Consider the following 16,482-nt stretch of genomic DNA (forward strand, 5'->3'; position numbering starts at 1 on the left):
ATGTGCTTACGTGCCGTTTGTTGCACAAGCGACTCACGGGGTGGATTTTAGCTCTACAGGATTAAGATTTTCAAATCAGGCATGTGAAAGGGTCGGACAATGTTGTGGCAGACGTGTTGTCTATATTACCCCAAGCATTAGCAGAATTTGCAGGGCTTGTAGAACCATCTACAGAATTCAAAATCTTGGTACTGGGAGATTCCATCCGGCGGAATAAATATGTGCATATGTGTCGAGAGATCGCACACATGCAGCGTGGCGATCCGTTGTGGTGTAAAATAATGGATTCTCTAAGCAATGATCCGTATGGGGAACTTGCCAAATTATATATGACACAAAATTATATTTTGTACCACCGAAGGGCTGAAACATCTGAAAACTGGTGTGTGTGTATACCAACACAGACAGTAGAGAATTTAATATGGTACACACACGATTCTTGGGGACACTTTGGCGGAAAGAAATGCACAGACTTATTGTCTAGGTACTGCTACTTCCCAAACTTGCATCGTAAGGTGAAGGCTCTTGTGAGAACTTGCCTTATTTGTCAAAAGACAAAACCGTGCACTCGTAGCGCGAGACACGAGCTACACCCAATAGTGCCGACAGCACCAGCACCCTTGCCGATAGCAAGAGGCGGGTTGAAGTATGTGGTAGCAGAATTGGACATTTTTTCAAAACATTTGAAGTTGTATCCTACAAAAATGTCTACCACAAAAGCAATAGTCAGGAAAATGGTATCAGATTACATACCGAACGTCGGAAAGCCGATGACTTTATTAACTGACAATGCTACTTATTTTAAAAGTCACGACTGGAAAGTGTTTATTTGGGAACATAATATCAAGCATGTTTGTGTGTCATTGTATAACCCGAGCGCGAACCCTGTCGAACGTTGCTTCCGCGAATTCAACAGGTTTGTCCGCACATACGCGGCAAATCATCAAACGAAGTGGATTGAGTTAGCACCTCAATTCGAGAAAATACATAATAATATATCCCATGAATCCACTGGGTGCACACCAAATGAACTCATGACACGGGATTCACCCGACGAGGAGTGGTTAAAGCTTTTGCGACGAATTCCACGACTTGTAAACAGAGAGCAGAAGCTACAGCAAGCCCTGTTCGCAATGCAACACGATGCAGCCATTAGGAAGAAGAAGTACGATCGCACATTTAATAAACTCTACACGTACAACAGAGGAGACTTGGTGATGCTCAAGAGTCATCCCAAGTCCTCGAGTATCAAAAAAGTCAACAGAAAGCGGCAACTCTTTTATACAGGACCACATAGGATTTTAGAGATACCACATGACGGGTGTTACCTGTTGGCACACCCGGACACAGGAAAGATAAGAGGGTTGTTCCCGCACAAGGACTTAAAACCGTTTATATCGAGGGATACTTAAGGGTTTAAGTCTAAAATGTGTAGTGTGTAAAAGTAGATGCAAGTTGTATGCCTAGTTAGTAAGATTTATTTAATGTTTATTTGATTTTATACTTGTGCTTGTTAGATATAGAGTAGTTGCTAAGTGTATGTATGAGTGAGTTGTGACAGAAGGAGAATACTGCACTTAAACAAGTGCCGTGACAGAAATGAGATTAGCAAATGAATCTGCGTAAGGACGCTCTGCACAGGATAAACCTTGAAAATGGAGGAAGCATTGTGCATGGTCGTCGGACGCGCAAATTAACAGCGAGAATTCTCGTAAAAAAAAAAAAAAAAAAATTCAAACAGAATAATATCGCTTAACTTCCACACCGATTCCAGCTTGAAGGCGCTTGCAGGTACACCCGCTCGCAAGCAAGGCAGCTGAAAACGCAACAATGACAAAAGTTTCTGAATCAGTGTTGAATGAATAAATAATAGACATGTCATAAGACCTACTGAACTCACGGGTCCAGTATGACCAACTGGTCAACACTTTAAATAAGAGGTGACAACTAGGTCAATCACTGAATACTAAGTGATAAATGGACCTAGAAGGAACTCTAATTGTACCATATCTATGTATATACATAATATTAACATATAAAATGGAAAGCAAATTTATTATGTAATTCTAGTAAAATGCTATAAACCATGTTCCAGTTTAAAAGTGACTATCCGAACGCTCAAATAGTGAAAAAACGGATGAACTGAACTACGAATTGGATCGACATAAAAGTGTGAACAGTTAACTGTGCAAGAACACAACATGTGTGACTGTGTTTAACAGTGGATGACTGTTCTGAAAGTATAGTGAACAAAGGAATAAAAATTAATAGCTCAAATGGTGTGCCTTTCCCAAAAAACAATTTAGATGCGAAACATGATAGACATTCACAATGTGGATAAATGTTTCGGCAAAGAAGTGAGACTTCTGATAAAAGGAGCCCTAGCAGTGGACTGAGAAAATACGCTATAGGTAGCGCACAGCGAACTGTGGTTTCCGGACCGGCAGAAGCACGCTAGAAGCGACGCAGGCCAAGTGATATGAAGCGAAAAGTGTCACCGTGACGTACTCAACCGAACACTCACCATAGTGACATAGTGACTGCGATCAAGTGACCACTTAGCTTAAAACTACAGTTATGTTAAATCAGTGTAAAATATGTAAGTTAGTACCAGAACTTATTTAAAGGCCTGGAACTCGTTCGTTCGTACATTCTTACAATGCATTACGTAAACAGTGAACACGAGTGACTGTGGAGTGTTTGGGAAACTAATGAATTTTCTTCCAACACTTATAGCAGGTATATTTACTTTATTATGCTGATGAACTGATACTCGGTGAAATCGGCAGTTGTCCTGTCCACGCAGCGGGCGCGGCGCCACGCCCACCGACCGGCAGCTGTTCGCGCCTACGTCACCGCTTGGGCCAACGAACCGGCGCCGGCTGCTACAAGCGGTCACATACGCTATCGTCTACGCCAGAAGCGACACCTCGCCAGACCAACAACAAACCGCCGTCGACGATTAACTGATATACCACGTAAAATGGTAACAGTCAAAAACACAAAGCCTAAAACAACTATCTGTACAAAAAAAAGACTGTTGGACGTTATGTAATTTCATGTTTTAGTGATGATTTTTTGTAATGTAAATGTATACGTATATATTTGTCTGTTAATTTGTGTGCATGTGCTATACATTCAATGCAAATCAAAATTAACCGTAATAACAACAATCCGAAGGCTCCGAGCGGGGTTTTTTTGGCCCGTTTTTTTCCCTTACGCCTGTAACCCGAATGGGGGAGCGTAAGTCAAAGTGCCTCGGGTCTGTAAGATACCGGATTGTTCCTATTCATAATAAAACAGAATGACAGATGGGACTGATAGACGTACTCACCTGTAATTGTGAATTATATATGACAACCATAATTGAGTAAAGAACAGAGTATTGAACAGTGAATTGAAATAGGTGGGCCAAACATAAACTTTTGGCCGTCCACAAAACTGAACTAAATATAAAACCGTAGTGAGTCTGTACATAAACAGTGGACTTTATTACGTACACCCTCACTAGGGGGTCCATGTGACGGTACGTCACATAAATATTGACATTTTTAGCGGTTGTAAAAATGGTTCAAATGGCTCTGAGCACTATGGGAGTTAACAGCTATGGTCATCAGTCCCCTAGAACTTAGAACTACTTAAACCTAACTAACCTAAGGACATCACACAACACCCAGTCATCACGAGGCAGAGAAAATCCCTGACCCCGCCTGGAATCGAACCCGGGCGCGGGAAGCGAGAACACTACCGCACGACCTCGAGCTGCGGACTAGCGGTTGTAAATCGTAGTTTACGTATTTTATGAATATAATTAGTGTAAAACATATAGTTAATGTTCTTGAAACAACTGATATGCACCGATAGCACCTTTATTTAATGTCTATGAAAATAAAAAAGGATCGAAACAGACGCGATTGTACGGCCGAGGAGGAAGGACGTATTTTGTGGGAGACACACTGTTTTGTTTCGCTATACGGAAGGCAGCCATTGAGCGGCTACACATATTTTATGTAAGTTATTCATATTCATTGCCAAAACAAATTTGTTATTATTATTACAAAATGAATTCTTTATAATAGTTGTAACCTCAAATGCTCGCAGTGGCTAACTATTTTTAATAAGCATTTTTTCAGTAATTTGCGCTGCGAGAAGCTCATCTTCCTATGCAGCCTCTGGTCGGCCATTACGCGCCCAAGTATTAATTTATTTTTCAGTGTTAACAGTAACTGTAAATGCGAGAGATTTCGTTATAAGAAACTTTTTAAATTGCAATAGATAATTAGTTTACGTTAAAGTTCATGTTTTTAAACTATACAGATTCCATGAGTTCAGTAAGTTTCATCTTGGCCGCTCCACGGCAACAATCGAAATTCTCTCAGGCCTTGCTTTGCAATCAATAAATAGAAATTAACAAAATTACATTCAATTCAGTTAACGGCAACTATATTTTAGTCATCACGTTCAAAATCTAAAGTTGGTACATGAATAACTGAGGCCCTTGAAGAACCCGTTTCATATTTACTTATGCATGTAAGTAAAAGTGATAAGAGAAGACAATATCCCTGAGAGAAAGAATCATGCTGATAAATTAAAAATAAAAATATATATAAAATACACATGTAATTTTTTTGTATGTATACGACGCCACGAATCCCAACGGACGTCACACGCTACTACTCATTCAAGTAGCTCCTCAGTTGGTCTCACAAGGGCTGAATGCATCCCGCATGTCAAAACCTCTCGGCAGACCCGGATGATCAACCACCCGCGTGCTAGCCAAGCCCAACAACCCATAACGTCGGTGATCTTACAGGAACTGGTGTTACCACTGCGACAAAGCAATTGCCCAGTAAAGGTACTTTGTTTGTAGCCCTTATTTCGATTATTTTCTGAGACCATTCACAGAACTTTTCACATGCACCGTGTACTGAAGTGACCAAGCTTATAATACTGCTCAAGTGTATGTCATACATACCTAATAGGACTAATATAATAAATAGAAAGTTGGACAATACGAATAGTAACTTGTCCGACACAGGTGAGAGCGATGCGGATACTGTGGAAAAACTGAACTGGCAGACCACTGAAAACAGGTTTCAACTAAAAATGGCTCTGAGCACTATGGGACTTAACATCTATGGTCATCAGTCCCCTAGAACTTAGAACTACTTAAACCTAACTAACCTAAGGACATCACACACATCCATGCCCGAGGCAGGATTCGAACTTGCGACCGTAGCAGTCGCGCGGTTCCGGACTGAGCGCCTAGAACCGCTAGACCACCGCGGCCGGCAGATTTCAACTAATCTCTAACAGTCTTAAGAGGCAGTGTTCAGGACTCTAGGAGAATACACTACTGGCCATTACAATTGCTGCACCTCGAAGATGACGTGCTACAGTCGCGAAATTTAAGTGACAGGAAGAAGATGCTGTGATATGCAAATGATTAGCTTTTCAGAGCATTCACACAAGGTTGGCGCCGGTGGCGACACCTACAACGTGCTGACATGAGGAAGGTTACCAACCGATTTCCCATACACAAACAGCAGTTGACCGGTGTTGCCTGGCGAAACGTTGTTGCGATGCCTCGTGTAAGGAGGTGAAATTCGTAACCATCATATTTCCGACTTTGATAAACGTCGGATTGTAGCCTATCGCGATTGCGATTTATCGTATCGTGACATTGCTGCTCGCGTTGCGAGATCCAATTACTGTTGGCAGAGTATGGAATCGGTGGGTTCAGGAGGGTAATACGGAACGCCGTGCTGGATCCCAACGTCCTTGTATCACTAGCAGTCAAGATGACAGGCATCTTATCCGCGGGGCTGTAATGGATCGTGCAGCCACGTCTCGATCCCTGAGTCAACAGATGGGGACGTTTGCAAGACAACAACCATCTGCACGAACAGTTCGACGACGTTTGCAGCAGCATGGACTATCAGCTCGGAGACTATGGCTGCGGTTACTTTTGACGCTGCATCACAGACAGGAGCGCCTGCGATGGTGTACTCAACGACGAACCTGGGTGCACGAATGGCAAAACGTCATTTTTTCGGACGAATCCAGGTTCTGTTTACAGCATCATGATGGTCGCATCCGTGGTTGGCGACATCGCGGTGAACGCACTTTGGAGGCGTGTATTCGTCATCGCCATACTAACGTATCACCCGGCGTGATGGTATGGGGTGCCATTGGTTACACGGCTTAGTCACCTCTTGCTCGCACTGACGACACTTTGAACAGTGGACGTTACATTTCAGATGTGTTACAATCCGTGGCTCTACGCTACATTCGATCCCTACGAAACCCTACATTTCAGCAGGATAATGCACGACCGCAAGTTGCAGGTCCTGTACGGGCCTTTCTGGACACAGAAAATGTTCGACTACTGCCCTGGCCAGCACATTCTCCAGATCTCTCACCAATTGAAAACGTCTGGTGAATGGTGGCCGAGCAACTGGCTCGTCACAATACGCCAGTCACTACTCTTGATGAACTGTGGTATCGTTCTGAAGCTGCATGGGCAGCTGTACCTGTACACGCCATCCAAGCTCTGTTTGACTCAATGCCCAGGCGTATCAAGGCCGTTGTTACAGCCAGAGGTGGTTGTTCTGGGTACTGAATTCTCAGGATCTATGCACCCAAATAGCGTGAAAATGTAATGACATGTCAGTTCTAGTATAATATATCTGTCCAATGGATACCTGTTTATCATCTGCATTTCTTCTTGGTGAAGCAATTTTAATGGCCAGTAGTGTACTACAGCCGCACATTTATCGCTCCCATAGGGACAGTGAAGACAATATTATACGATCTGTATCACGTACAGAGGCATTTACGTAGTGAATTTTCCCGCGATTCACATCACAATATGTGGCACATAGGGGAGTGCCATCCACAAATGGTTCAAATGGCTCTGAGCACTATGGGACTTAACATCTGTGGTCATCAGTCCCCTAGAACTTCGAACTACTTAAACCTAACTAACCTAAGGACATCACACAACAACCAGTCATCACGAGGCAGAGAAAATCCCTGACCCCGCCGGGAATCGAAACCGGGAACCCGGACGCGGGAAGCGAGAACGCTACCGCACGACCACGAGCTGCGGACTGCCATCCACCACACGGTGTTTGTGTAGGAGCATAAGCTATCACTTTTGGGGCTATAGACTACATATCTCCTTCTTTTCATGTGATACTTTCATTTAGATACATATTATTGTCTTTTACTTCTTATTTTGATGTATTTTAGCATTTCATGGCGGTATATAAGAGAAATCAAAGCACAACGCTACTCATACCAATGCTTAATCCATATTTAACTATGAATGTTGTCGTTGTGCGTAGACGAAAACTGCAGAGGATTCTGCAGCCTTTTATTAAATAGTCACACCGGTTGTAGTCAGATCACCGAAGGAGAGTAACGTCTGGCGTGGATAGTAATTGTATGGTTAGCCGTATGGGTAAAGTACGTGCTGTTGGCTATTTTCCCTTTGCTTTTACGGCGAAGGTGAGATGGGATGGTGGCGCAAAATTCCTGACCACCAGACCTCAGGTCGATGTCCTGGATTATATTCTAAACCTTTCCGCAGCGTCTCGTGTAGTGTAGGCATCTGATACTGTCGATGGTGAGCCGTCCGGCAAAATGTGGCGCTAACCTCAACGCCCCCTTGGTGCTATTCGAAAGGAGTAGGCTGTGTGTCGGTACTGGATTTCACTTCTCCCATCTCTCATCACCATTCACTACAGTCATGACCCCACGATACACACACACGCAATTCTCATACTTCGCGAAGGCATGGCGCCATCGTGGGCAAACAGCAGAAAAACCTAGACGGCTGAACCTGCCCTTCCCGAATCTCCCAACCAACAGCGCGTAAGTAGTGTATTCGCTCACTGCTCGTTGAAAGAGATGAAATTTCAGGAGGTAGAATGAAAACCTGGGGATACTGAGGCAGGTACAAACACACAGAATAAGTGGTGCGCTGCAATACAGGAGTTTTTTGTACTTACAGATTCGCTTCTTACGTCGTTTTTCTAAATATTTGGTTTCATCGTTCAGAGTCAGTAACTCGGAAAAATTTGTTACCTTTTCTCCCTACAAAAGCAACACTTCATTTAGCTAACAAAATCAGGTTCTAGACTTCTGTAACCCAATACGTGGATGAAAATAAGAGTAGATGACTATCTCCTTAATCATAACAGTAGTCGTTCCCCGCTTGCAGATGGATTTCTGCCCTGTCATTGCTTCGGAAAGAAAGTCACCGGGTAAAACTGGGACAGAAACCAGCAGGACTGCCAGCACTTGGACTCAAAATAAACTGTCGCCCCCATCACCCCCCCCCCCCATCATGTTACATTCCTTAACACCTTTTGGGACAATACGACAGAAGGTATGTGACTGGCCAATACAACGCTTCAGGGGAGTCTATGAAAGACGACATACAGATCCGACCCAGGTTTCTGATGTTTTTCATTGGTTTAGAAGCCCCCAAAATGTTCTTAATCGTTTTTCAATTGGGTGATGTAGGAAACCTGTCAAAAATTTCCTTCAAAATTAGACTCCTGCTGAGCTCCGCAGAAGAGCTGAATTTCGCATAGAAAGTCTGAATTATAATGGAAAGGCGACTTTGCTGTAGAAAATATTCTAATGTTGCAATTCCCATCTGACAATTTCTTAAACCTAGAGTATCGATGACGACGTTTACTTCTTGCCTTCTCTCACAATACCACCGTTGATTATACCCATGTGTGCTAGTAGCTCTTCTGGAATCTGTCTGGCACTCTTCTCAAACTTGTCAGTCTCTACAAACATGCAGCCATCGGTGGCTGACATAATTCTCGTTGTCATTTTCTTCTGACAGAAATCATTTGTATGTACGCATTTACATGCGCAACCTAACGTCGCACGTAGTGTATTCAGTGATATGTATGGCAATTTTTGACCAATCCGCATATGATATATTTATTAGGTATTTCAGTGCACAGTCAGACGGTATTGGAAATGCGTCGTGTCCACAGTTGTATGTAATGGATCAAGAAATGTTCAGTTACTCATAAAGAGTGGAGAATATTCTTACAAGGAAGAGTTTTACACTAATAATTTAAAAATGAAATTATTGTTCTGGGTTAACACACAGTAAATGTTACTACTTACCCCAGGAAGTGGCTTCCGCTGTTTCTCTAGATGTAGTCCCGTCACCTCAATGACATTAGGCAACAGTGGCCGTGGGTAATTCACGCTGAAGTGGTTGTTGACAATAAGAAGGCTGAAGTTTCTGTCAGTTTCTTCCACAGGGGGGTGATCAGGGCCAAAATATTTCCTAATCAGTTCATTTTGCGATGACATTGTTACGTAGTTCCATATGTAAAATATTCGAGCCATAACATAGGCATTATATAGTCTTTCCCAGAAAGACATGTGGTCTGTGTAGCCAACCAGCATATCGGGACAGTATGCTGGGTTGTTGGGATTTCCATAAGAAGCGAGTACTGGAGCAGGAGCGCGCAGAGACACGAAGCCAATTGTTGGTGGGGATCCCAACTGGTGAATCAAGCCATAATAGCAATAATATACTAACTGCTCCAGAATAACTGCGTCGAAAGACGGTTGGGACCTGCAAACAAAAGTAAGACATCAAAACATCTTAGTATCAAGCATTTTAGAATGTAAAACATATCGCTCAATTCAAACGACATAATTACCGGAGAAAATCCTTCATCTGTTGGGATTCTAACTGGATATCACACGCCGCCTTTCCTGAAGGAGACCATGTTTCTATTAATTCAACTGGAGTTCGGTCTGACATCGAAGTAAAGTCAAATGTTTTTCTCCAATAGTCGTATGTCATCGATACATCAATTTCTGTAAAATTCTGGATGTTTTTCTGTAGGAAAAAATGTATTTCAGTAGATACACCCCACAAATATATTACATGTTCAATAACGAACTACACAATAGTGTCCAACTTCTAAGTGTCGGCGTGAAAAAGGAAAACTGAATGAGAAGAATCTGAAACTCATTCTATAACTACAGTACGCAGTCAGCTGAGTAGCTGTAAGTATAAATAACACTTGACACGATATTCTGTTCTTTTCTTTACTGCATGAGCTTGTTTGTCAGTGGACGTGCGCTTAAGAATTACCTGTAACAGACTTCGAATAGGTACGTTATTTAAAGATAACGCATTGCAGAGGATCAGGAACACTTTTTCCCGCCATATCTACATCGTCTGTACACTGGTTTACTGGATAGAGTCCACACGTGCATAAAAGTACGCCAGACAACGACCATCGTCACAGCTGAGCTTCCTAACGCATGTCAGTATGGTGTTTCTCGACTCTCAGGTGTGTGGCTCGAGACCGGGCGTTGGAATTAATTTTCATCTCTTGTATTTACCTGGCAAATGGACTGCGGCTCATGTGTAGTGCCCTTGAACACAAGACTTTGCGCCAATAACCTGGACTAAATACCGGAAGTCCCCATAACGGTACATGGAGTGAGGAAATGACTAACTGTTGACTGAAATCCGTCCGATAGATGGGAAGTTAAGCTGGGTGGTCCCCTTGGTGCCTGTTTGAGAAGAGGCTACGTGCTGTCACAGGTTTCACTCTCCCTCTTCTCACATTTTCATACAACACAAATAAGGCGTTATACACTACTGGCCATTAAAATTGCTACACCACGAAGATGACGTGCTACAGACTCGAAACTTAACCGACAGGAAGAAGATGCTGTAATGCTGCTTATGCAAATGATTAGCTTTTCAGAGCATTCACACAAGGTTGGCGCCGGTGGCGACACCTACAACGTGCTGAAATGAGGAAAGTTTCCAACCGATTTCCCATACACAAACAGCAGTTGACCGGCGTTGCCTGGTGAAACGTTGTTGTGATGCCTCGTGTAAGGGGGTGAAATGCGTAATCATCACGTATCCGACTTTGATAATCGTCGGATTGTAGCCTATCGCGATTGCGGTTTATCGTATCGCGACATTGCTGCTCGCGTTGGCAGAATATGGAATCGGTGGGTTCAGGAGGGTGATAAGGAACGCCATGATGGATCCCAACGGCCTCGTGTCACTAGCAGTCGAGATGACAGGCGTCTTATCCGCATGGCTGTAACGGATCGTGTAACCACATCTCGATCACTGAGCCAACAGATGGGGACGTTTGCAAGACAACAACCATCTGCACGAACAGTTCGACGACGTTTGCAGCAGCATGGACTATCAGCTCGGAGACCATGGCTGCGCCGGCCGGAGTGGCCGAGCGGTTCTAGGCGCTTCAGCCCGGAACCGTGCTGCTGCTGCGATCGCAGGTTCAAATCCTGTCCCGGCATGGATGTGTGTGGTGTCCTTAGGTTAGTTAGGTTTAAGTAGTTCTAAGTTCTAGGGGACTGATGACCTCAGATGTTAAGTCACATAGTGCTCCGAGCCATTTGAACCATTTGAACCATGGCTGCGGTTACCCCTGACGCTGCATCACAGAGAGGAGCGCCTGCGATGGTGTACTCATCGACGAACCTGGGTGCACGAATGGCAAAACGTCATTTTCTTCGGACGAATCCAGGTTCTGCTTACAGCATCATGATGGCCTCATCTGTGTTTGGCGGCATCGCGGTGAACGCACATTGAAAGCGTGTATTCGTCATCGCCATACTGGCGTATCACCCGGCGTGATGGTATGTGGTGCCATTGGTTATACGTCTCAGTCACCTCTTGTTCGCATTGACGGCACTTTGAACAGTGGACGTTACATTTCAGATGTGTTACGACCCGTGGCTCTACCCTTCATTAGATCTCTGCGAAACCTTACATTTCAGCAGGATAATACACTACCGCAATTTGCTTGTCCTGTACGGGCCTTTCTGGACACAGAAAATGTTCGACTGCTGCCCTGGATAGCACATTCTCCAGATCTCTCACCAATTAAAAAGGTCTGGTCAATGGTGGCCGAGCAACTGGCTCGTTAGAATATGCCAGTCACTACATTTGATGAACTGTGATATCGTGTTGAAGCTGCATGGGAAGCTGTACCTGTACACGCCATCCAAGCTCTGTTTGACTCAATGCCCAGATGTATCAAGGCCTTTATTACGGCCAGAGGTGGTTGTTCTGGCTACTGATTTCTCAGGATCTATGCACCCAAATTGCGTGAAAATGTAATGACATGTCAGTTCTAGTATAATATATTTGTCCAATGAATACCCATTTATCATCTGCATTTCTTCTTTGTGTAGCAAAATTAATGGCCGGTAGTGTATTATACACATACCCATTACAAATACCTACACTTAACAGATCCATTTAAGACACAACTCTCATACTGTCACGAACTGCGAAGAAAGGGATCATGCAACGAGGTGACAAAAGACCTCCTAATATCGTGTCGGACCTTCTTTTTCCTTGGGGAAGCGCAGCAACTTGACGTGACATGCACTCTACAAGCCGATGGAAGTCCCCTCCATAAATGATAAGCCTTGCTGATTCTATGCAGGATTTTGTGGGCGATCTGACCTCTCGACTGTGTCCCATAAATGTCCAATGGGATTCATGTCGGACGAGATGGGTGCCCAAATCAAATCGCTGTAATTGTCCAGAATGTTCTTCAAACCAGTTGCGAACTATTATGGCCCAGAGACATGGCAATTTTAATTCATACAAATTCCAACGTTGTTTAGGAACATAAAGTCCACAAATGGCTGAAAATAGTCTGTAAGTAGCCGAAGATAACCGTTTCCAGTGAATGATCAGTTCCATTCCATGTAAACATAGCCTGCACCATTATGCAGCCGGCCACCACTAGCTTGCACAGTGCCTTATTGACAACTAGGATCCATGGCCTCGTGGGGTCTGGGCCACAATTGAACCATACCATCATCTCTTATCAAATGAATTCGAGACTCGTCTAACCAGGCCACAATTTTCCAGTGTCTAGAGCCCAGCTGGTATGGTCACGATTCCAGGAAACGCGCTGAAGGCTATATCGTGCTGTTAACTGAGGCACTCGTGTCGGTCGTTTGCTGCCATAGCCCATTAAAGAAAATTTCGCCTCATTGTCCTAACGGATATGTTCGTCGTGCGTCCTTCATTGATTTCTCCGATTCTTTCACCCAGTGTTGCTTGTCTGTTAGCACTGACATCTCTAAGCAAAACCTGCTGCTCTCGGTCGTTAAGTGAAGGCCGTAGGCCACTGCGTTGTCCATCGTGAGAGATAATAGCTGAAATTTGGTATTCTCGGCACACTCTTGTGGCTGTGAACCTCGGGATATTGAATTCCCTGACGATTTCCGAAATTGAATGTCCCATGCGTCTGACTCTAAGTACTATTCCGCGTTCGAAGTCGATTAATTCCCGTCGTGTGGCCACAATCACTTGGGAAACCTTTTCACATGAATCACCTGAGTACTAATGACAGCTCCGCCAATGCCCTGCCCGTTTCTGCCTTGTGTAGGCGATACTATCGCCGTCTGTATGTGTTTTAGTGCGCTGATGAAGCAAATCCTTCTCTATTAAGCTGCTGAATTTACACATAGGAGTCTCCCAAGCCAACAGTAGCACTGAACTCTCTTTTGCGACGCTTCTGACATACACAGTAAGCAGTTTAGTGATTAATGAGGTGTCGTATTGGGTTGGTCACACTTTTATTTGTCATCGAGTGAATCTTTCTTCTTCTGTCAACTACAGAGATGGCTCAAATGGCTCTGAGCACTATGGGACTTAACTTCTGAGGTCATCAGTCCCCTACAACTTAGAACTAATTAAACCTAACTAACCTAAGGACATCACACACATCCATGCCCGAGGCAGGATTCGAACCTGCGATCGTAGCGGTCACGCGGATCTCTATTCCAATTCTCTGAAAAGGTTCTGGAACTCTCGGAACAGACGTGATACAAAACTTTTTTTGATGTGTGTACATGCGGTATGAGCAAGGGATGATGGAAAGAGGAGGAAGAGAGGACAGCGTGAAAAAATCCTGGCTCATGCAGTCCGCACATTTGCTCCACCTGTAACCACCTTGTATTCAGTGGGACGTTAAACATAATTTTTTTTTCTTTCTTCTATGTATCACACCAGTGATGGGATAAACACATTATTATGAGTATTAATGGTTTCCAGAAACTTGATATTTATTCAATTCGGTCCATGTAGGCAGTGAGACACGGCGAAATCATTAAAATGATTCACATTAATGTAACATTGGTTTCTAAATTTTAAACGAGATTCGTTTCAAGTTCTACACAATGTAATCATAGTTCCTTTATCAAATAGATCGCATTTACATACAGAATCGTTTCTACATCTTTCCATGGCGATAAACGTAAATTGACAAAAATATTGTTGGATGCTTTCTCTCCAGATGTTCTCTCAGGTTACTGTCAGTCATTTTGGGACATAATGTTTGATACAAATATCGTACCATGCAAATTCGTAACTTTCGTCTGTTACAGTAACATATCTTCACAAATAACTTGACTTACGCCTGCCAATTACTTTTAGCAACCAGAAACGAATACAGACAAAACTGAATCTAGGATTACTATGCTTTACTTTATATAATTCGAGCGGAGACACGCGGTGTTGCTCATGTACTTATTTATAGCTATGCGACCACGCCCGTACTGCCCAACGTCTGGCCTTGTACGTAATGTTTATGACGTCATATCTTCTGAACGATGTGTTCTCCAGTGATATAAATATCTTGGCACATCTTCACAATAAGTTGATAGCGACCGAAAAATGTGTTGCGACTGGAGTTACTAGTAAAGAAGTAATTAATTTAAACATCATACATGATGCGGCAGTTTTTCAAATTCAAATGGTTCAAATGGCTCTGAGCACTATGGGACTTAACTTCTAAGGTCATCAGTCCCCTACAACTTAGAACTAATTAAACCTAACTAACCTAAGGACATCACACACATCCATGCCCGAGGCAGGATTCGAACCTGCGACCGTAGCGGTCGCGCGGTTCCAGACTGTAGCTCCCAGAACCGCTCGGCCACCCTGGCCGGCGCAGTTTTTCACCCAACTCTTTTCTTCTACTTACCTACATGCATCTGTATGATTACTCTCCAATTAACAACTAAGTGCCAGGCAAGGGTTCATCAAATCATCTTTAAGCTACCGCTCCACTCTTGCTTTCCGTGAGAGCTCAGATTTCTCTTGTTTTATTATGATGATCATTTCCAATATGTAGGCGTGTGCTAGCAAAATATTTTCTCACTGTGAGGAGAAAGTTGGTGATTGAAATTTCATGAGATGGACCTGCCGCAGCGAAAAACGCCTTTGTTTTTATGACTGACCTCCCAGTTCGTTTATCAGATCAATGGTAATCTCCTGAACAATAAGTTGTACAGTGACAGTAAGGTATATCTGTACCAAGTTTGGCTGAAATCGGTCCAGTGGTTTTGGAGGAGATGTGGAACGTACACACAATGTTTATACCTGTTCACAAGAGCACAGAATACACTCGGAGCTACGAATGTTTAGCCTCTTCCGCAAAAGGAAAGCTGCACTTCTAACGACTTGTTTTTTTTTTCATTCTTCACTAGCACAGCCAGTGAGATGGGGCAATGATTACAACAATGGTCCGCTTTTGGGAGGACGACGGCTCAAAATTCGCGTCAGGCTATCCAGAATATGTTTTCTGTGATTTCCCTCATATGCCACGGGCAAAGGCTGAAATGGTTCCTTTGTAAAGAGCACGGTCGATTTCCTTCACCATTCTTGAAACATTTCCAGCTTCTGCTCCGTCTCTAATGACCTCAACGTCGACGGGACGTTAAACCCTAATCTTATTTCCTTCACTCCGTTTCCAGAATCGCTGTTATATATTTCCCCGTCTCGTTGAGCTTCGTCGACCTTTTATTTTGCACCTGCCTCTTGATAATTCATTTCCATTCAATTAACATGTAGTGCAAAAGCCTTTTGATCGTTCGTTAACTACTCTCTTCATAGCTTAAGCGTACCAAGAAGATACCGCGCTTCGTAACTGCGTTTATCTTCGACACCGCCTCGAGATATATAAAATACCCGTTTTCTGGGTTAAACATTTACATACCAGTTACACAGCAAATATTGTTTCTTTGAGAATATAAGTTACTCAGTGCACATCTTTAAACAACACATCGAGTGATCCATCCAATCAGCCACTTCTCACGCTGACCACACCTATCCCTTAAACTGTGAGCTGCTAACGAAAACAGAAGTTCCATCCGCGAGTAACACTGCCCGTGTGGAGCTACTACGGAGTAGCGGCTGCCACTTGGAACGGCTTCGGGGAAACACAAAACTGTTCGTGTGCTTCCTAGGAGTGTGGCCATTGTGCTGATCACACGAGACGTCTCAGTTTAAAGAGCTCCGAGACGGAATTCTGAGTCTGTCTACTGTCGTGGCAAGGCGTGAATGGTAAGAGTATTGGTTTGTTGTACATTAATGAAATTTGTAACTGACACCAGCACTAAATTATTGGG

At 43.5% G+C, this 16,482-nt stretch overlaps 1 protein-coding gene across 1 annotated transcript in view; it reads right to left on the minus strand.

Moving 5' to 3' along the window:
* LOC124789019 (UDP-glycosyltransferase UGT5-like) overlaps positions 1-9,418 on the minus strand; it is a 28,174-nt gene extending 18,756 nt beyond the window's left edge. Inside the window, exon 1 of the mRNA XM_047256306.1 lies at positions 9,160-9,418. Within this exon, the coding sequence (XP_047112262.1) occupies positions 9,160-9,387 (228 nt within the window). The 5' untranslated portion in view covers positions 9,388-9,418. The remainder of the gene's footprint in view (positions 1-9,159) is intronic.
* Between the last annotated feature and the right edge of the window lie 7,064 nt (positions 9,419-16,482).

This window comes from Schistocerca piceifrons, chromosome 3, assembly GCF_021461385.2.
Source record: "Schistocerca piceifrons isolate TAMUIC-IGC-003096 chromosome 3, iqSchPice1.1, whole genome shotgun sequence".
Classification (NCBI taxonomy): Eukaryota; Metazoa; Arthropoda; class Insecta; order Orthoptera; family Acrididae; genus Schistocerca; species Schistocerca piceifrons.